This window comes from Rhipicephalus microplus, unplaced genomic scaffold (genome assembly GCF_043290135.1).
Source record: "Rhipicephalus microplus isolate Deutch F79 unplaced genomic scaffold, USDA_Rmic scaffold_47, whole genome shotgun sequence".
Classification (NCBI taxonomy): domain Eukaryota; kingdom Metazoa; phylum Arthropoda; class Arachnida; order Ixodida; family Ixodidae; genus Rhipicephalus; species Rhipicephalus microplus.
This window is the reverse complement of record NW_027464620.1, coordinates 1,053,705-1,076,300: the sequence shown is the minus strand read 5'-3', so window position 1 is coordinate 1,076,300 and position 22,596 is coordinate 1,053,705. Positions and strand designations below refer to the sequence as shown.

Sequence of the window (22,596 nt, the reverse complement as noted above, 5' to 3'; positions counted from 1 at the left end):
CAAAGCCGACAGTTGCCTGAATTCAGAGGTTTTGCCTCGCATTCGTCACGCCATCCTTGCTTTCTTTTGTTACTCGATTTTCTCTGTTATGAAAAAAATATGTTAATTGTAAAAAAAATGTAACCCGATTGATCATGTCTCTTTTTCTACATACATAAAAAGGCTACACTTTAAATATGATCAATCGAGGAAAGCAAGCCACGTGACATAACTTTGCGAGGCACGAATTTGCTATAAAGGCAACCAGCACCTAAGCATGCCCACATGTGTTCTTGGCATACACCAAACGTGGCATTGCTCTGTAAGAAAATTTTGCCACAATACACTCCAGGCGTATAGGACAATACTCACGTGGTACCTGTGCGAGCTCACAGTACACACTTTGGCAGGTATAGAGCATATCTACATTTTTACATGGTTATACCCACATCATACGTAGGTAGATTGACATTTAAGCATACCTAGCAGTCACCATGTACTGCAGAAATGGGTGCACCAGGCAAATAGCCTTTCTGCACATTTTAGTAAGTCCAAGCTCGGATACGATAATTCAACATAATTTTATTAGGTGTACACTATGCAAGAGTCCACTGTACAAGAAATACAGCAGGGTCCATTAGGCACACGCTGAGAAAGTTGCGATGTGTGATACCCTGCACGGAATTATATCGATTTCACAATACACAAAGACAAGGCACCATTGGAGGCCTGATGCGCCGCTGATCTAAGAAGCGCATTGCTGTAGTAGTTTGTACTAGCACGAAGGCCGGACATATGCTGGAAGAACTCTTCCTTTTCTACTTGAACGGTGAAGTGCTGCATGCCCAGTTCCTTGAACAGCGATGTCACCTGTGTGGGAAGCAGCATAAGAACATCAACAAAGGAAATGATTATTTTCCCCTTTTTTGTTCATACAAGTTCATTAGCTTTATTTGCTTATTTAAGAAATAAGGAAGACATGAAGATAGATTTGTTAGTCCGTCCCTAAATTTATTACTATTTATGATTTTGCAGAACCATGAATGACAGTAAGCAAAGCTGGTAGCAATAACTTGTCAAGTTCTGTCAAGCTAAGTTTAACAAAATGCATTCGCACAGCCCAAATAATAAGCCCTTGATGCATTATAACAACAGTTACTGCTGTGCTTATAAATGAGAAGCATACCTGACTGGCAGAATAAGTGATGTTTATTTAGGGAAAGATTGATAAATTGCATTTTTAACCAGTAATGTGACCTAAAGGGCTTCTAAATCGATATACTTTCGAACTTTTCTAGTAAACAAGTGCATATTTGAGCAAACGAGCGAGCAAGCATGCACACCCACTTACCCACACATACACGCACACATGCACGCACACACACACACACAAGTCCTGTCCTCCTCTATAGGCCTTTCATTATCCCCAGAGTTGGTTGTGATGTCCCCAGCAGAGTCTGCTCACATCAGCGGCAGGAAAAAACAGTCTGTCTGCTTGCAGGTACACATACATCCTGCCTATCCTCTTCGCACAGCGAGAGGGAACACCCAGCGAGGAGTAGATATGAGACAATGAATGAAGCATACCAGAGGAAAAAGTGAAATGAGTGAGGACTGCATTTCAATCGTGAAATGCAAGCAGCTGCACTATAACAGCACCATTTCAAAAACTACTCATGACCCATTTCTTCATTGTGAGTTAATACACAGCTGCAACATTCAAAATAAATTTCAGCCTGACTTATGGGCCTCTTCTCTCAGTATTTTAACAAACAATTCATATTATGTAGATAAACAGGACTGCATGTGGTGCTACCTGACTCAGCACTTTCTGGGAGTTGGCGTCCTTGGCAATTTGTACGTGCAGGGACCCAGCCAGCACATCACTGGTGTGGTACCAAAAGTGCTCATTGCGATAAGACAGGACACCTTCAATCTTCAAGACCTGTAAATATAATGTGAAACACTTGTGTGACTACATGAGTACCAAGTGAAGTACATGAGTACCCAAAATGAAAAGAATAAAGTGAAACACATCTGTGATTACGTGATGTACACCTGGTGGGGATGACCTTTTTACTGTGCCAGCTTGGCAGCCAAATATAGACTGCGCATTCTAAAGTGCTGTCAGTGAGATCTGTGCAATACAATTTTCGCAAAAGGTGTCAAGCTCAGGAGTTGTGTAGAAACATCTAGTGTGCACTAACAAATGTACATGAAGCAGCACGCACCTATCAAGTTATTTTGTAGAGAAAAAGACACCTGTCCTTTTTGACTGAATATAATTTTGCTGGAAGAATGTATAATATAGAGACTACACTGTTCTGAAGCTTAACTACTATTGTCAAAAATAGCAAAAAAATGCAAATGTTAGCAGCATTGTGAATACAGGCCTGCAATATTTTAAGAGTTCAAAAGAACCAGCGATAATGAAATTGCAAAAGAAGAGAAAAGAAAAAGTCATTCTGTGGACATTCTCCGACTGTGTTGAAGAGCAAATAAGTGACGATTCATCAAAACCTAATGCAAAAAAGTCTAAGGCTTACATTATGGTACCTTCTCAATCAAGGATGATATCTTAAAACTTGTACTATATATACAAGAGACTTGTACTATATGTAGGCATAAAGAATGTACTTCAATTTTTGTAGCAATATATCTTTCTTTTTTCAATGGCTGAATCAGTTAGAGAATGCAACTCCTGTTCCCTTCTTTTATGGCACCAACATATCATTCTAGCTTCATGGTGAACTTAAAGGGGCCCTGCAAGACTTTTTGAGCATGGTCAGGAAACGCTGCCGATCGGTAGTAGAGGCTTCCGACAACACGCAAGCCAAATATTATAGCGCAGCCCCTGGCCTGGAATTCACAACGAATTGTCAAAGTTAGCTAAAAATTGCTTTCTCTTCTCTCCACAAATGACGGAAGATGCTCAAAAATCACCCGTAGAAATCACTCGTAGTACAAAACGAGTCATATTAGAAACAATTTATTTCACTTTGACAGAAGTACTTCATTACAAAATGTAATTATGCCTAAACGAGGCAATCTGAGGCATTCTTACAGTTCTCGCATAGCTTGGTGCCTGAATTTGAAAATGTAACACTTTGATGCAATCTACACATATTATGCACCAACCCTGACTTTCGTAAAATGTCCTCAGCACTCGTAACAATGCTGTTTGTTCCATTCCACACAAACAAAGCTTTGACTGAAGTCGGGATCATCTGAACACTACAGACTAACAAAAATCTGCAGTAGAGAATATTAGCATTCCCAATGCTGGGGCATGTGAACTGCCCGGCATACAAAATGCTCGAGTATGTGAAGTTTGTTTTGAGTGCTGAAAACCATTTGTGTAAAAAAAAATATTAGTCAAAGCTAATACTAGATGAGTCAAAGCTAATACTAGATGGCACAAGTAAAACATGCAACACTGGTGGCTCACTCCTTACTTTGCTTAGCATGGACGGCAGCTTCTTGCCTTCTAACTGAAGGGGCGTCCTCAGCACTAAGATCATGGAGGAATGCTTGAGCAGAGGCAGCACACTGACAAAAATGAGCACGGCAATGAACACCGAGCATAAAGGGTCTGCCACGAGCAGACCAAACTGGTCAATCAGCAGGGATGATACAATCACGCCAACACTGTCTAACGTGTCAGCTAGGATGTGAAGGAAAGCACCTGCAAACAGACAAATAAATACAGGTAATGACAGGACTCAAAGGGGCCCTGTAACATTTTTTTCAAGCGATTGTGGAATGGCTTCCTGAAAAAGCTTAAAGGCACATTTTAGACGCAAAACAGCACATACACAAGGTGAAGGAACACACAACAGGGCGGGCCACTGTGTGTTCTTTTGCTCTGTGTATGTTCTGTTTCACGGCTAAAATATGTCATTAAGCCAGTATTAACTAGGCCAACAAACAATCTTGCTAAAAAAAGCTTGTTACCTCACAATAACTGCAGCAAAAGTTTTTATAATCAGTCATGTGTGAGCGGAGTTGCAGATTTGTCGCAGTTTTCAAGCAACTCTTTCTGCTTTTTATACTAATAAACACATTGAAAGCTACACGAGGAAAGGAGGGGAGGAGGAGGCAAGATGATGACTTTTAGCTTTTTTTTTCTTTCTTTCTTTAAATGCGCTGTTTCCTTATAGCGTGATTGCAAGTGCGTACAAGCCACGGTAACTACATAGCTCACGATGCTCAAATCAGCAAATGGCTGCGAACCTTGGGTTTATGGCCTCATTTGTCGAAATAAAAAAGATTTCTAGTTGACTTTGAGAATCTATTGTAAATCCCAGGCCGCCCACAGTCCTGCAATATACGGCTCTCAAGTTCTTCAAAGCACCAACAATCAATCAGCAGTGTTTTCTGACCATAATGAAAAAGTGTAGCAGAACGCGTTTAATGGTTGTAAGTGTTCCGACATGACGAAAGACGTGACACAATGTGAAGGCGGCCGACATGGCCATGCCGCTGTCTTGCCGTTTTATTGCAAAACTAAGCAGAAAGGTGGCAGCTGCAGGTGTTCAGACCACCAGGCGCATATGCGTGTTTTACTCTGGCTCGTGCCTCGAGGATTAGGCACGAGCTGCATGAGAAGTGTGGCCTGCAGAATGGATATGACAACGACGCTACAAAATCTTCGAAAATCTGTCACAAATCTTGCCCAAACATGTGTACTCAGTACTGTGGTCATAAGTGGAGAAAAAAAAAGGACAGCGTATTGCAAAAGGAAAAATGTACGAAGTGATGCATCTCACCTTGCAAATTTGTGTTGGCACCCGTATGACTATGTCCATGACTGTGACTGTGGCTACGGCTAGCACCATGGCTGTGCGAGTGAGTGTGACGAAAGGCGAGGATTCCAATCAGGTTCACAATAAGCCCTGCTATGGAAACAGTCTGAAAAAAAAATGGGGAAGGAGGAGTATGATGAAACCAATGAAAATATGTTGTTCACAAGGTTAATGCACCTCTGCTGTAACACACATCTATAACATGTATCTGAAATGAATGCAGAAAAGGGAAGATGGAAGCTTACAATGAAAGTGTGTAAACAAGGGCTGTATGCTTTAGCCAACGTTGTGACAAGCGCACTTGTCTTCTTAAAAAGCAAACCTGCATTTTGAAGCTTTCAAGAAGACCAGTCTGCTTGTTGAAACGTTGGCTCAAACACAAACCTGCTGTTTACAAATACAACATATAGATAGCGTTATATGTATAACAGCTTAAGTGACATAAACAGAATTTTTAACAATATATAGAACAGCTTTAGAATGCCAAAAGACTGCATGAACAAAGAGTACATTTGAAATGAATTGCTACATCAAATGACCTCATGCCACGACACATGTCGCATTGACCTTGTTACTTCTCTAGGCAGCTTTGCAAGTGTTCTTTTATGCGCTAACCGGTACCTATACCATACTTAACATAAATGCAAAACTAAAATAAAATCCTTTGATAATGGTGTGCATTGGCCACAAATTGATTACACCAAACGGCCCAAAATTACAATAAGCATCTCCCATGAAAGCAGTTTTTTTTTCTAAGAAAAAAGATTTATATATTCCACATTTCTAATCTGTTTACTAGAGAAGTACGAATAAGAAATTTCAGGCTTCATGCAAATTCCAAGTCAATAGTGATTTGATAGAATGATGTCAAATCATATAGTTCAAATATATTGTAGTAGACCCTCATCCATTCGAAGTCATTGGGACAGTAAAATATCTTCAAATTAAGTGAGTTTTCGCATTGACTAAACATACAAAAAGTGGGATTCAAGGAACTTTGAATTATTGAAAGTAATCAGAGGTGGTCGTTTGCTGTGTCAGATAGCTCGCAGCTCCAAGTGTTACGCTTTCCCGCAATACCAGGGCCCAGTCTTGCTGCAAACTTGGGTGAACGGCAGGCACTGCTGCTGCCGTGGGGCGGGGGGGGGGGAGAAGGGGGATTCTGTAGTCAACTGAAATGTGCAGCTGCAGAAAAACTACCGTGCTTAACTGCAGCACAGCGGTGACACGCGGGTAGCATGTCACCTGCTCCTCGCAGCAACGTTATTAGAACCAGGTCAGTTTCAGCTCCCCATAGGCACGCGCTCTCCGAAGTGGCCGCGGTGGCGGACGCGAGAACTAGTGGCGCTGCTGTGCCATCTTGCTTCAAGATGCGTGCGTCGTCTGCTGGAGGGCGAACGATCCGCATTGTCGTCGCAGCTCTAGCCAGTCGTGCGAACCAACATTCGCCATTGACATTTGCGCAGTAAACTCAACTGCTTCAAAAACCAAACTTTGTAAAACATTTGTTCCATAATCACCACTAACATTCAGAAACCTTTCTTAATCGGCGAACGTCTTTTTATTTACTTCTTTTTACTTTTTTGTTTATTTTTATTTATTTATTTTTACAGTCCCCAGAACGCTTTTTTCGAGCGGAATCGGCTGGGTATGCGAAGCTTGTGTTGAGCGCTAGTTAGTAAGACATGATTAGAAAAATAAACTGCGCTAAAGACGAGACATCAGAATTGAAGCACACAGGACGAGTTTTTAGTCTGCGGTCGTCCTTCTATTCTGGTGACTCGTCTGTTGGCGCAGTTTATTTTTTTCCAATCAGCTGGGCATCTTTCATGACCTTTGCGGTGTTCATGGGCCTGTAAAATTTCCCAACTAAATGGCCGCCGTGCTATCATGGAAACACTTTATAAATCCAGTTTGCTTTCCGTTGGTTTTTTTTGTGGGGGGGGGGGGGGGAACACATAGGTATTAGCTGTCTTTGCCGAGAGAGAATTCTCTCGTGAGAAGAAATTAAAGAGAGCAGTTATCTGCCTCTCACGGGATGGCTAAAATATTAGCCATCTCTCTCGCATACTTTCACTTGTTTATTATTCAGCACTCATTACTTCAGCGATGTCATAAATGACAGCCTTAGCGAAAGAGGAAGCTCAGCGAGGACACGTTCGATTCCCTCATTCGAAACTGAAGAAAGCTTTCGCTTAAGAGCGAAGATGTCCTCATCTTATTCCTTTTTGCGGCAGCCACACACGTGCATACCTCTTTGAGTGGTCGCGAACCTCTTGTATACTGGTTTTCACCACCTTTGCAGGTTCGCAATGGTCTCCGTAGGCGCAGGTAGAGAAAGCAAGTGAGCCACTTTGTAAACACTGGGCAGTGTTTATTATGAGCAGTAACGGTTGGGTGTACATTCTCGGCTGGTGGTATGCCTCAACAGATGTTCAGCCTGTCTACTTAGACTTCCCAAATGGGTGACTGTAATCAGAGTGTGCAACCGTTGCTTGTGCACTTTGTTGTAGCTGTTAATAGTGCAGCTGCCACCTCGTTCAGCAATAACAGTTTTTGTACGAGCAGTTCTCCCGGAACAAGAGTTATGCAGTATAAAACACCGCACATCATCCCTGACACGGCGTCACCGATTAATTCTTGGCGTCGAAACGTGGAAGTCAACGAGACTTTCATCACTGAATTTATTGAGCGCGAACGGTGTAGCTGACAAGATGTCAGAGAGGCCCGGAGATTCGTCATTGCAAGAACCACTCGACGGACTCTATGACAGCCCTGTTTCATTGTCTGGCATGAAGTCATCCCCGCACGGTTTATTTATTCATTTTTTGCAACCTGTTTGTCCTGGTCATCCCTTGTGGGTATGCACTCTGGCAGACCGGGATAAAGGCGAGGCATTGCCCGTGGCGCCCTTTTTCTCGAAGTAGAAATATTTCATTTCTATTTATAAAGTGCTTATAATTTTTACAATATTCTGCCCCTCAAAATGTCTCTCACATACCTTGGACTTGTGAGTGAGCCGCCATTTCTTGCGGCTCAGCATCCATTTACACTCTTAACGAGGCAGTGTTAAAGAGCTAGTTTTGCAGAAATTCTGGCGTCGGCGTAGTTGGTTGTGAGTGAAAAATTATCATCTTGGACGTGACGTAAAAACTGAGAAATATTCAAATAAAATGAAAATTACAAACTGTGGTTCACAGCGGGGATTCAACCCTGGGAATTCGCACAGAAAGTGGGTGTTATACCACACAGCCACGCGCCTGTTTATATAACATTTGGATTTCAAAATTACGAAATTTATTTTCATAAAAACCACACTGGTCCACTCCACCATTGTGATGGTTTAAAAATACTTCATTCTCACTAATTCATCAAACGTCTCAATACAATCTGGAGGTTCATTCAAATTCGATATATCTCGCGAACATGTGTTACACATTCAGGAAAGTTTCCCGTGCCAATTTTGCTTTAGAATCCATAAGCCTCATGGCCATGCATGTTATCCAGAAACTGTAAAGACCCAGTAACAATATCCTATCATATGTAACACCGCCCTCATTCTGTAATTATAGATAACGTATCCCATGAGGTGTTATCAGCAGATCTTTCTTCATGGTTCTTTGTAACACATGCTAAAAAATATTGGATCCCAGAAGTGAATAATGGCGTGTTCAATCTTTTACGGTTTGTTACAAAGAGTGAAGTTTGCGTCCATGCAGGGGCGTAGCCAGAGGGTAGCACACCGGTCCCATGTCCCACCCTCCTCCCAAAATTTTTTTGCCATGGCATAGAGACCAAAAAATGACCATTTCAAGTAGGTGCCCTCCCCGAAATGAAGGAGCTTCATGCGTTCATGATATAAATATGCCTTTGTCTTTCAGCCATGTTTTCGCAGGCAATGTGCTCATGTGTAACTTGAAGAAAAACGATTCTATAGATCCCCTGATCTCCTCACTTTCTTTCACACGTCTACCCAGGGGTGTTATTCTTTAGTTATTTCTGTAACGCAGTGGGCATCATTACTTCGATCAAGTCTTTTTTACAGTCTTTTTCTTGGTACAAGGCACGCGTCTGCTTGTGAATACAGTGAAAATGATCTCCTCTAGAAATGCAGCGAAAGTAACTTTCATGCTTTACAAACACACGCGGCCTGAATAGGTGCTTCAAAGTAGTACAACATGAATCGTTGCAGTAATAATGCATGGTACAAGCGTACATTACCATCGGGTGTCAGAACATGCAATTATCATAATGGCTTGATGACTTAAAGTTGGTCATCCTCTACAAGAGGCACACACGTTACTGTACCCACTTGCTTAAGGCAACATATTGGGTGCATAGAAAGTTAGAAAATATTTCATGCACAAAGAGTTTAATGTACGCACTTGGTACAGAATATGGCTATTGCGTTCAACTTTTCAAGGTGAACCTTAAGGGTCCCCCAATTCTTTAAACTCATTGGGATCTCGGGTTGGTACAACGAAAGCGTGATCGGTGTGCTTTTTCAGCCCAGCGCAAAACAAGAAAACTTGTGACGAGGGACGTTGCGTCCTTCGTCACAAGTTAGAACTCTTTTGTAAAAGACGACAATTCCCTAAATAATGACGCAAAGAAGTAAGCGAGTGCTGAAAACGTGATGTCGTGTCTGAGCAGCAACACGTGCATCGCGAAGCGCGGCGCAGCATGTGAAGCAAAACGGAACAGCAGCGCTATTCATGCATCAGTCACTTGAGCTGGCGCGCGCGCGGAGCTGCGAAGCTGAGCTGGTCCTAGTAACGCTGCCTAGCAGCTCCTGCGTGTCATGGTGCGACGACCATTTGCCTTTTGTTTTTGCTGAAATAAATAACTTACCAGTGTGAGGGAATTCGCGATGTGTTTTGGCTGGAAATTTCGAACCGAGTTTCAGAAGTAGGTGTTGCAGACACGAGCTTCACCAGCAGCGCAAGTGCGCAAATTGCTGGAGCAGCAGCCAATAGGAAATTCGCATTCATCGCAAATTTAATTAGACTGACCTTTATTATTTTTGTTATATTTCCAGAAAGAATGGGTAATTCATAATGTGGTGACGTTGCGAGAAGTGTGTAACATCCTGGAAGCTTGTGACCACTTTGGTGCAGTGAAGCACGTCTTCTTTTCCACAGGCGCAGATTTAGGTTAATCACAAAACACCTTTTTTTTTTCTGCGCTAGCAGAAGCGTGGCTGGGATGCTTCACCTGTCACTCATTTAGTATCACTACACTGCATTGCCTTGTGACTTCTAAAGGCCCCAGTTTACGTGGATTTGCGGCGATGTCAGGGTCGGGACTCGGCACACGGCTCCCGAAGTTTTCAAGTCAACCATACTGGTGCTGAGCACCACTTCTAATTATTCACTCAAACTTATATTGCAAAATACGGGAACCACAGAAATCCTTCGAACTAAAGAGTATTTCGAAATAACAGTGTTCACGTTAATGAAGTTTTACTAAAAATAAGCCGATTTGTCATTACACAACTGACGTGCACAATTTTTTTTTACAATTGAAACAAGGCATGTGCGTATTTCCTTCTTTTCCGTTTGCAGTCAAGTGGAAGCAGTTTTGCGTAGCAGCAAGATTTCGATTTCAGAAGGAGCTGGTGATCGTGCATCTTCTAAAGAAACAGTGAGAATGTTAAATGAAGTAAGACAAGACATGGTGATCTCGTCTGTTTACTTCTCCTTTTGTTTTCCTTTCACTTCTGCCCTGTTCCTTCCTAATTTCAATTTGAATAGGATGCAAATGATAACCAGTAAAATACGCCATGTTCTAAAATTGAGAATACTTAGAGCATATAAGCGCATATAACAAGCTTTTAAGCTTGAAATTGATTAAATGATGCAAGGGTAATATGACTGTTTAACCTTGAATTGAGGTTTCGTGGCAATGAGGTTTTTCTAGACATGTGTTTTTATGTCATGACATTCCTACATTGCAGCGAAACTATTTTTGCAAAGAAGTTTCTCGGTTTGTTTATTTCGTATATGTACTTTGAAATTGCGAAAAAATCTAAATTCATGTGGAAAGAAATTGAAATACCGTAGTTTTCATTCAAATATTTGATGTGCTGAAATATGTGTACACAAACGCCAAATATTTACTGTTACGCAAAGCTAGAAAATTATGCATGCTTTTTAAGCACATAATTTCCAACACAATGTACTTAATTAACTGCTAAACGACAAAGTTCATAACATTATGTACAATTAGGTTTTCATCCCCTGCATATTTAAGGTGATTGTGTGACATGTAAGTTCTCATACACTTTCTTACCTAACGCAAGGTCTATACCTAATATATTGCCTATTTAGTTATGCCAAAATGCAAACACTAATAAATGTTGATATGATAATGTCATAATAATGAAGGTAATGTATGATGCCTGTTCAGTGACCAATTGTGCCAAGCAGTGCATGCACGAGGAAGAGCAAGGGGTTATTTAAAAGTACATAAAATATTCTTAGAATTCAGTACCCTGGTAATACAGTGGCATGTTCTCACTTGTAAGGATTCACTGACAATGGGCAATGAATGACCCAAGAGCAGGATGGACAGCCAAATTATAAAAAAATTAAGAAAATTGGGAAAATATTCTGGCATCACATGTTATTGCATAAACAGGCCTGAATTCCTGAGAGACGAAGTAATGCGGGCCATAATTATGTGAGCAAGCTTGGTGCCGTGGTTGACTGCTTTATTACAGAAAACGGAGGCGCTACTACGGGCGGGCACTAATTCCCCGATCCTCATTTTGTGCTCTGCACACTGTCTGCTAAGTACAACATGTCAACACAGGTAGGATTTGTGGAAAGAAAGCTAAGAAGACAGCATGCTAGAATCTGTGAAGTCGGTGCTCGGAACACCTATTAATAAGATAGGTTAAAGTGCCGCTAGCTAACGCAACAACATACCAGGAGACGCTCGGTCTTGACTTGTAGAGGGCCGAAAAGCCTTGTGATGGCTTCACTGAAGACCATAAAGGCAATGACAACAAGAAACAGCCCATTCATGAAGCCCGAGAGGACCTCCACACGACCGTACCTGAAACCATGCAAGACAACACGCAGGCTTCAATCCAGTGGCATATGCAGCATGATAAGGTCTAAAGTACAGACAATAAATGAGGACACTAACACAGGACTTTAAATTTCTTTTCATGCAAATAATGAATAAACAAATAAAACACTACTTCTTAAGAAAACATAAACACCAGACAAGAAAACAGAAATCACATCCATAAAACAGAAAAACTCGCATGGGAGGTAACAATTTTCAACACACATAAAAAAAAGATCTGTGTATAGCCTTAAGTGTAAAGCGCTCTGTACAACGAAGACAATGACCAAATTAGTTTATAACAATTACGTAGTCCTTCAAAACAGTTTTTTTTAATATTGCTGCAGTAACAGGACAATTAGGCATTAGAACAATAAGTGAAGGTTTATGTTCCGTCCAACAATTTAAAAGAGCTTTGTACTAATAGTGCCAAGCCTGAAAGAACTGTGGAGCTGGGACCTCGTTTTTGTATCGCGTAAGTTTTCTCTTCTTCACTTTTTGTGTTTATTGCTTTCGTTATTTGTTTGTTTAAATTATTTTTGTTGCTTTCTCTCTCTTTCGCCCCGCCACGGTGGTCTAATGGCTAGGGTACTCGGCTGCTGACCCGCACGTCGCGGGATCAAATCCCGGCTGTGGCGGCTGCATTTCCAACAAAGGCTGAAATGTTGTAGGCCCGTATACCCAGATTTGGGTGCACATTAAAGAACCCCAAGTCTTCGAAATTTCCGGAGCCTTCCACTACGACATCTCTCATAATCAAATGGTAATTTTGGGACGTTAAACCCCACAAATAATTTAATCAATCTCTCTCTCTCTTGCCCTTTCCATTTTATTTCATATTTCCTTTCATTCCCTCTCTACTTCTAGCATGCTCCCTATTTCTTTCTCTTTTGCTTCTTTCTATCTCTTCCTTTGATTTTTCTCTCTTACACTCTTTCTTTCTCTTTCTACATTTGTTTTTCTCTATTATTTTCTTGCTCAATCTGTCTATGCTACGCTTGATTAGTTCCTGTCCTCTTCCTCACTCTCACTTCCATTTCTGACTCGCTCGTTTGTTTGTCACCTTTATTTTCTCTTCCCCTTTCTTGCTATTTAATCCTGTTCCAGTAAACTATAATCATGCAACAAACTACACTAACTATGGCCCTTCATTCCGTACACCAGAACTGGAAGTACAGATGCTCTACACACATTATAGAAACTTTTCTAATTCAAATATTTACTGCATGTGGCCAAATAAGCTTTTCTATTTACTTTATGTTATGCCCACCTAGTTATGTGATGTTTATTTGTGCACTATGTCTTAAATTTTGTGCTTTCATTTGGTCTACTATCACATTTGAAAACGTATCCTAACTGCAGTAGCCATATTTCGATAAAGGCATATCGCTAGAGACTTGTGTACTTAGTTTCAGGTGCATGGCAGGGAACCCCAGGTGATCGGAATTTTCAAAGCCCTCCACTATGGTGTCCCTAATAATAATAAAGTGGTGTTGGGATGTAAAATTGCAATAATTACATTACCTATCATATTATCTATCTACTAACACCATTCACTGCCATCTCAATGAGCCACCAGTGTCCACAATTTCTCTGAAATATCTTTTGCATGGGAGAACTTCTCCAATCTTCCCTTTCCCATTGACCCCATATAAAAGAAAGACTAATCGTACTTCAAAGCCTCTTACCCAAATGGAAACGTTCGTGTGGCACTGCGTCTCGCCAGCAAGGAAGCTGCAAGGCCCATAACCAGCGCAGAACAATCAAAAAGCATGTGGAAACCGTCTGAGATAAGCCCCAGCGAGTTCGTCCACATGCCATATAACAGCTCCACACCCGTGAACATCTGCAGTGAAATAAGAACACACACAAGGGGAAATCAACAGAAACCTAAACATATATAACATGATAAGCGTGAACGATGGGCTTCTGCAAATATTTTAGATCTTATATTGGTCAAATAAATTTGACACTCTTCGGATTTGCTTTGGCATGAATTCAAATACCAGCGTCGTGTTTTTTAGTGTGTTAAAATTACACTCTTTCTTTCTCTTTCTACATTTGTTTTTCTCTATTATTTTCTTGCTCAATCTGTCTATGCTACGCTTGATTAGTTCCTGTCCTCTTCCTCACTCTCACTTCCATTTCTGACTCGCTCGTTTGTTTGTCACCTTTATTTTCGTCGTGTTTTATAGTGTGTTAAATTTACCACAGTAGCATGACCACCGTGCATCATAATCGCACCGGAAGAGAGAAATCGTGTTTCATTATGTGTGCCCAGGTTGATGATGCATGCCGACATAGCCTTTTTCCCCTATATTATCACACTGCACACTCATAGCAGCAAACGGAGCATTGGCTGTTGATAAACTGATCTACGGTGAGAGGAAATAAACACTGACAATGACATTGTTTGATAATTCCTTTAAAAATGCTTCAGTACCCTGCTAAGTGTGCATATTACCTGCACACAGATGACATGGGCTTGTGACGCTAACGAAGGAAGCAGTTGGCGTGTTCAAGATGAAGCTCCCTATTTGGCCGAACCTGTGCCCAGGAAATGAAAACTCGAACTACAGCAGAGCACAGTGTACACTGATAGCAGGAAAGAGAGTCTCGGTCATCCATATACTGACCTGCAGTGAGCAGTGTTGGCATTTATTCACACAGCATCGAACATTCAAGCCCTTATACTGGCGCTCCCGCAAGCTCTCGAATAAACTAAACTGTACGCGTCCTGCATGCAATCTAAACAGAATAATCTCGGACAATCGCAATCCTTCTCAACGACTGAGGTGCAATTTGTGCCCAGCATTGCACTGTTATTAATTCTTTTGTAACTTAAAAATCGGGCTATGTACAGCGCAATTTAAACCTGCTAGACATGTGCAAAAGCAAATTTTAGGTTCGTAGCGAACTTGAAATGAACAGTGATTTGATCGAATAATTTTGAATCACATTCACGTAGTATATTAATAAGAACTAACAGACAATGAGCAGTCATTGTTTGTTAGCTCTCATTAATATAACGTCTAATGAAAAAAAAATGAGCCCATAAATTTGCACTTCTTTCCTTCATTTGTACAGCATATACTACAATATCATATTATAAAAATGAGCATATTTGGCATGATGCAACAAACCTGCACAATATTTTTAAGAATTCAAACAAGGCGTGAGCAAATGCCATATTTCTTGGTTCAAAGGAAAGTGGAAATAACATAGCATAGCAGTGGAACTTGACTTTGTGATAATGTGTAAAATATGATACATTTAAAATTTCAACATATTTAGAGCATATAAAGCAGTATAACAAGCTTTAATTTATTGATGTGAGGGTAACATGTTCATTTAACCTTAAAGTGGGGATTCGTGGCAGTGCAGATTTTTTTCTGCGTAAGTGTACTCATGATATAGCACCCCCACACAGCAGTAAAACCACCCTCACTGTGGTTTACATGCAGTTCATATGCGTCTCCTCATTCGCTTCGAATACTTCGGAATTTTGCCGAACTTAAATTTGTATTTAAGCGATTTCGAATACTTGTGGGAATTGAGGCTAGCCCGCTGCCTTTGCGCGGGCTTTGCCGCCTTCTCTGCCGTTTTTATGTCCCGACATGTCTGCCCTCCTTTGCTGTCTGCCGTGCTGGGAAGGGCGGAGTGACGTTAAACTCCCTCACCCGGTAGCGGATGTTGACTGTGGCGCCGCGCGTGGAGCCTCCCGAGAGGTTTTCGCGCGCTGCGTCAGGGGCAGGCAGTACTCTGGATTCGCTCGCAAGATTTCAAGCCGGACGGTTGTGCCCTCGCGATCTCCGACGCCAGCGTAGCTCCCGCCGACTGGTTCGCCCACTGCGGTCTCCTGACGCCGTGCAGCTCTCGCAATGTGGCACCCCGCCCTTGGACTGCTTCGACCGGATCCCCACTTTCCTATCTCCTTCTTTTTCCGTGGCTTGCCTGTCTTCTTCTTCGTCTATTTTCCTTCTATTCTTTTCATCCCTCCTTCCCCCCACCCCTATAACACACTGCGCCGTGTCGCCTGAAGGCAGACAGAAATTAGGTGCCTTTTTCCTCTTCCTTCTAACCACTACCACCACCTACTCTCCGGCACAGCAAACGGTGAGCCACGCAATCTTTTCCGTCCGTCGACTCCCGTCGCTCGGGGCTCGTCGGACTTCGCTGACGGCGCATCGCGCCCGATGCGAACGCTCACCTTTTGTTGCCCCACTGCGTACTCACGGCCGAAGGGCGGTACGGTGTCCTAGTGCGTGGCCTAGCTACGCCGAGCCGTCTCCCTCCGAAGCCCAACACGAGCGCAAACCGGGCCTTGGTCCCGGTGTCTCCGTGGATCACTTTTACCGCGGATACGTGCTCGTGGCACCATGTGTAGTACTTTGTGCCCGTGGCGTGGATAAGCCTATTTGCTGTCCCGCCGCGCCTTTTGCAACGGGCTGTACTGCGTTTGGTGTTGCCACAATAAAGTGTTGCGGCTCTGAGCAGTATCGTGTTCTCGCCACGGCGACGGTTAACGCGTGCCCTGCGGCTCGCTAAGACCGGACCCACGCTGGTGGCCGTAGTCCTTCGGGATACGTGTACACCACATACTATAATATTTGTTCGAACATTCAAAGTGCTCGAATATTCTCACACGCCTATGTAAAGCATATTTTATTGTAACTTGCAGACTAATACTATTTAAATGCTGCTACTAACCAAATTTGCTTTGAAATTGTTTGACATTAATTACAATTTCCTTAGACATTGCTTTGAACCAAAAAAAAGTAATATTGGCACAAGCTCAGTAAATATGTAACCGCTAGCCACGACACCAGAAAATAACTAGGCAGTAATAAAGCCTGTATAAGAGATATTCGACCACGCTACATTCACGCTGATCTCCAGCTTGAGCTAAAATAGTAAAAAGAAGCTAACCTTTGCCTATTTAAAACTTCCACAAGCAGCTTGTAGTGCGGTCACAGTAAAGTGGATGCTGCTACACATGCACTGCTATTGTTTATCACAATCGTGAAAAAATGGTGTGAAGGTGAGGCTTACCAGATTGATGCAGAGGAAATAGAATATCCGCCTCGAGTCCGACTCTTTCATAATCTGTGTCAGACCAGACCTAAGCACGGACAACATGGAGTAGCCCGGCCCCGTGTGAAGTGCATCACCGTTGAAGTTGTACAGTGGGTCACCACCACTCGAGTAGCCCATCAATGTACCCTTTGTTCCCATCAGGTCAGGCGAGCTAAGAATCAGCGTTGCTGCAGGAACCAAAAAGGAATGGTAAAAAATGAATCTCTTACAGCAATCAGAGTTAGAGATTACAGAGGCCCTAATCACACCATGCTTAGAAGACCAGTGAATAAACTAATGCCAACTGAAAATGTTTAAAACTTAGGACAAGTTGGCGAGTCCAATGAAACCGTGTAAATTTATTTTTTAATTGCTTTTTGAGTTGATGCAGTGATGATGAACTGCTTTAACTAGTACATATTACTCGAGAAAAATTTATGGAATGGAAGAGAGAAACAGACAGAGAGAGGCAACAAAGTGTCGAATGAAGTACAAACTTGCCCAAAAGTATATTACTGTTAAGAATGATCTGTTAAGAGCTTCAAGATAACCATGTGCTCTTGCCTCATGCGATCCAGTTTTCTCATTTCTAAGCATCGCCTACAATCTACGTTTACAGTTCTCTCGGCAAAGTGGCTGCAACACTTCAGGCGTTTTGAGAGATGATTATTACCTGTTATCTGTTTTGAATAATTTGAACATTTGCACAAAGACAACTCGTTTTTTTTAGCCTTCAGACCAATGTAAAATGCTATAACTGCCCCAAGGAATGAACCTGATAAGCTGCCACCAATAAACTCGCGATGTTGAACCAGCCCAACAGGCAAAAAGCATGAATACCAGCCATGCTACGAAAGTTACTAATTAACACTTGCAAACTGATTGATTGATATGTGGGGTTTAACGTCCCAAAACCACCAAATGATTATGAGAGACGCCGTAGTGGAGGGCTCCGGAAATTTCGATCACCTGGGGCTCTTTAACGTGCACCCAAATCTGAGCACGTGGGCCTACAACATTTTCGCCTCCATCAGAAATGCAGCCACCGCAGCCGCGATTCAAACCCCCAATCTGTGGGTCCAGCCGAGTACCTTAGCCACTAGATCACCACGGCGGGGCCACTCACAAACTTTAATAACGCTTAACTGCATCTTTAAGAACTTTTTTTTATGAAATTCACCTTTTCATTAATAAAATTTCACTGCAACTCTCGATAGAGCCAAATATGCAACCGATGTTATGTTGTCTTTACAGCATGTCTAGGGGCATAAATGGTAGGGCTGAACATGTGACTAGAGAGAGATAAACAAGGGTGCATTTTGCATCATTGTTCATCTCTATCTCTCAGTAAATAAAACTCCTGATGAATGGAACTTATTTTCCTTGTCTCTTCAAGTTCCATTTATTGAGAGCCTACTAAAAATATTAATAGTGAAACTTCCCACCTAATCACACGCTGTAATTCATCATGCAACCTGCGCACTTGAAAGTAAGCCAACCAAAAGAGTAGATCTTCCGCTCTCTTCTGGGAATAAAGTACCCGTGAGCATCACCTTAACGAACAAGCATTCTCTTAGGACTATGATGTGAAGGTTCATTCGCTCTTCCTTGAACCGATTTTCTGCCGATTACAGCTGTTGCAAGTCAACTCACAACGCCATGTCTGTGTGATAATGACAACAATGCCACTTCAATGCATCCTCGCTACTGCGTAGCAAACCTGTTCTTGCTCCTTAATGAACGTCAACGCACTCGTGTTCTCAAGCTGCCATGTGTATTACTTCCCTAAACTGAGCTCCCAACATATATGCACCATCTATTACAGGTCGTTTTGAACAAAAAGGCATAACAATGGTGGCTGGGCAACAATCGATTCTAGATACAGTAAAAGCTCGCTAATTTAAACTCAACGGGGACTATAAAACTGTTTCAATGAAGCAGAATCCAAATTAGTGGATGGGCGTTAAACGAACAGAGAGACTGCAACACTGTGCGGGCAGAACCCAGCGAAGCCATTTTGGGAATAGTCGTCACAAATGAGGCGCTGCTACACATTTGCAGCAGATTATTTTGTGATTTAAGCTCATGGAGCTCTAAACAGTGAACAGAACTATGTAAATCAGTGAAAGTAAGGGATATGTGCAAAACAAGCAGCGACATCATATTATGTGGGCAGTGAGTCCTGATTTAGGAAGATATGACACTAGTATTTAAGCTTTTATCTGGCAGGGTAAATAAATGCAATGAAAACTAAAAGGAAATAGTAATTTGCATTTGCTAGCACTTCTCCTGCAGTGCCTCCATGAGCATTACTTGCAGCTTGTCCATAAGCTCCAGCACAGTGTCCGAATTCGCAGCTGCAGTAATGTGCTGCCATTTTCTTGTTCTGAAATTCTATTAAATTTGGTTTGGTTATACAACACATTGTGATCCCTCTGGGCCACCTTCTGCAGAAAACAAATAAAGGCAGTGGGCTCCCAGTTAAAATTAACCAATGTGGATATCGACACATTCGAATTATCAGCAGTTTCCCCGCTTAGAACTACACAGGACTGGGCCGAGACCAGGGCATCAGTTACAATTAACCGTAAGTTAGAATTAACCGTAAGTTAAAATGAACTAATTTTCAATCTTTCAAAGAATTATGCAAACATTTCCTCTTCCTTTCCTACATCGTTGAAAGATTTATGAAGGGACGGTCATTCCTATCTTCACGACACTCACCAAACATGAACATGACCCAGGCAAAGATGAGACCACCAGACAATGAGTGCGGCCTCGACGTCAGACCCGTCCAAGTGTGGCCTGTGTGACCACTGGTGCCCCAGAAGAAGGCAAGCAGCAGGGCAGCCGCGAACAGTGTCAGCGAGCCCAGCCTGGCTGTAATGCAGGAGTCGAGGCGAAGTGTGCACACAGATTCCACGTAATAGTCCAGCACAAAGACAGCCAGGCCGGAGAAGACGAGCGGAAGTACGAAAAAGGGTACCTGCAAAGCTTCCCCATTCTGAAAACAGACGGAAGAAGCCAGTGTGAAGAAAAGAAATTGAATGCGGCTCATACTAAGACAGCCTAAAATCGAAGCCCTTCAAGTCCCAGCAGTTCTATGTGAATATAATTTCAGCGTCAAAAAAAATTACAAATTAACTCTCTCACAACAATGCAGCCAATGCTGAAAAGATAAGGCTTTCATTTTGACTGTACTGTCAGTGATTGCATATGTCACTTGAAGGTGCCACTATATACTATGTACTTATTGAGAAAAGTTCATTTTTACAAGCTTCCACAACACTTTCAACACTTTGCACTCTTTGGGTATGAAGCTACGAGAGCGCTGTTTGAAGAGAACAGACTCTTATGCTAGTTAATTTGTTACATGCTATGAAGCCAGGGTGCTGTCCTCCCTCTACCTTGGTCCCTGTGTTTTCAGCGTTATCCCTTTTTTTTTGAAAATTTTCATAAAACACTACCTCTGCTGAGATGTCATTTACACCCCACATGAGGTATAAATGATACAGACCAATATGTGTTTTATGGAAACATCTGAAATCGAACAATACAAATACACAGAAGAGAGAGTTCAAACCACGCTTGTTGGTGAATGATTATTTGACTTCTTAATTAAAAACTGTGCTGAGAACGGGATAAATTGAGACTAACACAAATGCAGCCTGCTGCACTTGTCCCCTTTCATTCAAAGTTTTCAAGGAGCCAACAGATATGCAGTACTTTATATATTTCTCATGCACTATTCAACTAAGGTCAACCTAATACTAAAAAAAAGAAAGAAAGAAGGCTCTTTTTACTCCAGCCAAGCACTACCAGTTAAGCAATGATAGAGAACTTAGCCTCATGACTTCCAATGCAAAGTTACATCACACAACTACAGAAAGTGCACCACAGGAACTGCTCTTGATAATAAGCTGCTACCACTAATGCAACAGCGAACATAAATTGAGAACGAGGTGCATGAAATAGCAAATAAGTCTGAAACCCGAGTTCAATAGTGTGCCTTGTTCAGGTAAGTGAGTAATTACATTGAGTGATTCATGCAGTTACCTTATGTATGTTTTTTATTCGCTGAAATTGCATGTCATTTGAAGGCTTTCAAAAGTACATGCAAGAAAATTTCAGTCTCAGAAACATAGTCATACGGGCACTATCTTAATACTTTGTTTTATATGCAATATTTAAAACTGATAGATTTCAGAAAGCTAAGATATCATTGCCTTCTGGTATATGACAGATAAATATGCAACACGAAAGGCTAATTTGAATAAGGGGAATTAGAAAGGCTACAATGCAATTCGTTGTGCATAGAATAACCATTATAAAAAAATGTTAATTGTACAAGCCATCATCGCAACTGAATCGCACTGCATTGGTGAATCACAAGGACGGACGGAACCAAACCATCAGACACAAAATGAGGGCTCACCATGGAAGATGGGACTTTAACAAATAGCAGGAGCGGTGCTAAAAGCACAGTAGATATGACGCTTGACAGCGCGTTCAAACGCTTGGCCCACCAACATCGACAGCCAATCTGCGAGACAGGGTTCGAAAGCCTCTCTGGAGTAACAAGGTCAGCGCTAGAAGTAGCGCACCACCCTGAAAGACAAAGGCAAGAGGTAAGTGGCTTTGTTGACAAGCTTTCGTTTGAACACAAGCTGTACTACGGCTAAGAAGACCACTAGGCTATCGACTTTCCAGTGTTTAGTATGCTCTTCACAGCCGAAACGTTGCTTAGGACGTTTATATCGCTTTTAAGAACTACTGCTCTGCCTACAAAAGTGCTTGGACATGGAAGAGATGCTACGAAGTGGCACTCATTGATAACAGAACAACAACTTTAAAATGAAAAGTTACATGACCATAAAAACAACATAGTGTAATGAAAAAGAAGAGTGTAAAATGCTGCAGACAGGTCAAGCAGAACAAGTAAAGCATGAAACAGTTCTAGTACAACCACACACGCGAGAACACGCGGGATATGTGGAGCAGGAGGCTGTTTATTATGTCCAGTAAATGAGTTGCAGGCAGGGTCAGAATAGAAATGCCTTTTAGCTTTAACAGAGTGAGCAAGTGACACATATGGCTAGTTCCTGCTTGCAGTTGCATATATATGAGAAAACTCCAAACGATAAAATATACACACACATCTCTGCAGATAAGTATGCTTCTGTGATGTATGTTTATCACAGGTTGGAAGACATGGTCCAGAGTCGACGTCCTTAGATTAAGATTAACTCAAGTCTGAGCTAGTTATGCTGATTAGAATTTTGGTATTTACGAGCTTAAGTGAGCCAAGTAAAATAGAACTTGGTAAGACGAGTCTTGTTTAGCAAAAAATATAGCGTGTGAGTGAGTCTGAGCAAGTTTAATTTGCCGACCCATGCTCTCCTTGTAATTTTATTGTTCTGCTACAGAAGGAGTTGGCAGAGCTGTAATGAAAGGTATTTTTATATTTCTTTAAAACAAATGAAATAGTCAAAACCTGCTTTTGAATGACAAACAAAGCCCCTTACCTTGTGATCTGGAAGACCAAGAAGGGAGACCACATAATAAAACGCGTGGCTTAACCCATGGTGCTGGTAGCCCTCAGCGGAGATTTTGTCAAGGTGTGACAGAAATGCTGCACCTTATTTTTGTTCTTACCAGGCGC

At 41.9% G+C, this 22,596-nt stretch overlaps 1 protein-coding gene across 1 annotated transcript; it reads right to left on the bottom strand.

Moving 5' to 3' along the window:
- Positions 1-541: 541 nt before the first annotated feature.
- On the bottom strand, positions 542-21,477 carry LOC142788196 (proton-coupled zinc antiporter SLC30A5-like). The gene is made up of 9 exons (XM_075884766.1): positions 21,370-21,477; positions 19,659-19,938; positions 16,911-17,122; positions 13,547-13,704; positions 11,714-11,843; positions 4,749-4,890; positions 3,435-3,664; positions 1,796-1,924; positions 542-849 (listed from the first exon to the last, which is right to left on the bottom strand). Exons 1-9 carry the CDS (start codon positions 21,370-21,372, stop codon positions 664-666), a joined length of 1,470 nt encoding a protein of 489 aa, XP_075740881.1. The 5' UTR covers positions 21,373-21,477; the 3' UTR covers positions 542-663.
- Positions 21,478-22,596: the final 1,119 nt, after the last annotated feature.

What these genes read in the sequence shown, in the direction of transcription:
- LOC142788196 (XM_075884766.1), bottom strand. An exon ending in TCAAGACCGAGCGTCTCCTG is followed by an intron (nt 4,891 to 11,713) that starts GTATGTTGTTGC and finishes TTTTTTTTTCAG; the next exon opens with ACTGTTTCCATAGCAGGGCT. An exon ending in TGCCGTCCATGCTAAGCAAA is followed by an intron (nt 1,925 to 3,434) that starts GTAAGGAGTGAG and finishes TTATATTTACAG; the next exon opens with GTCTTGAAGATTGAAGGTGT.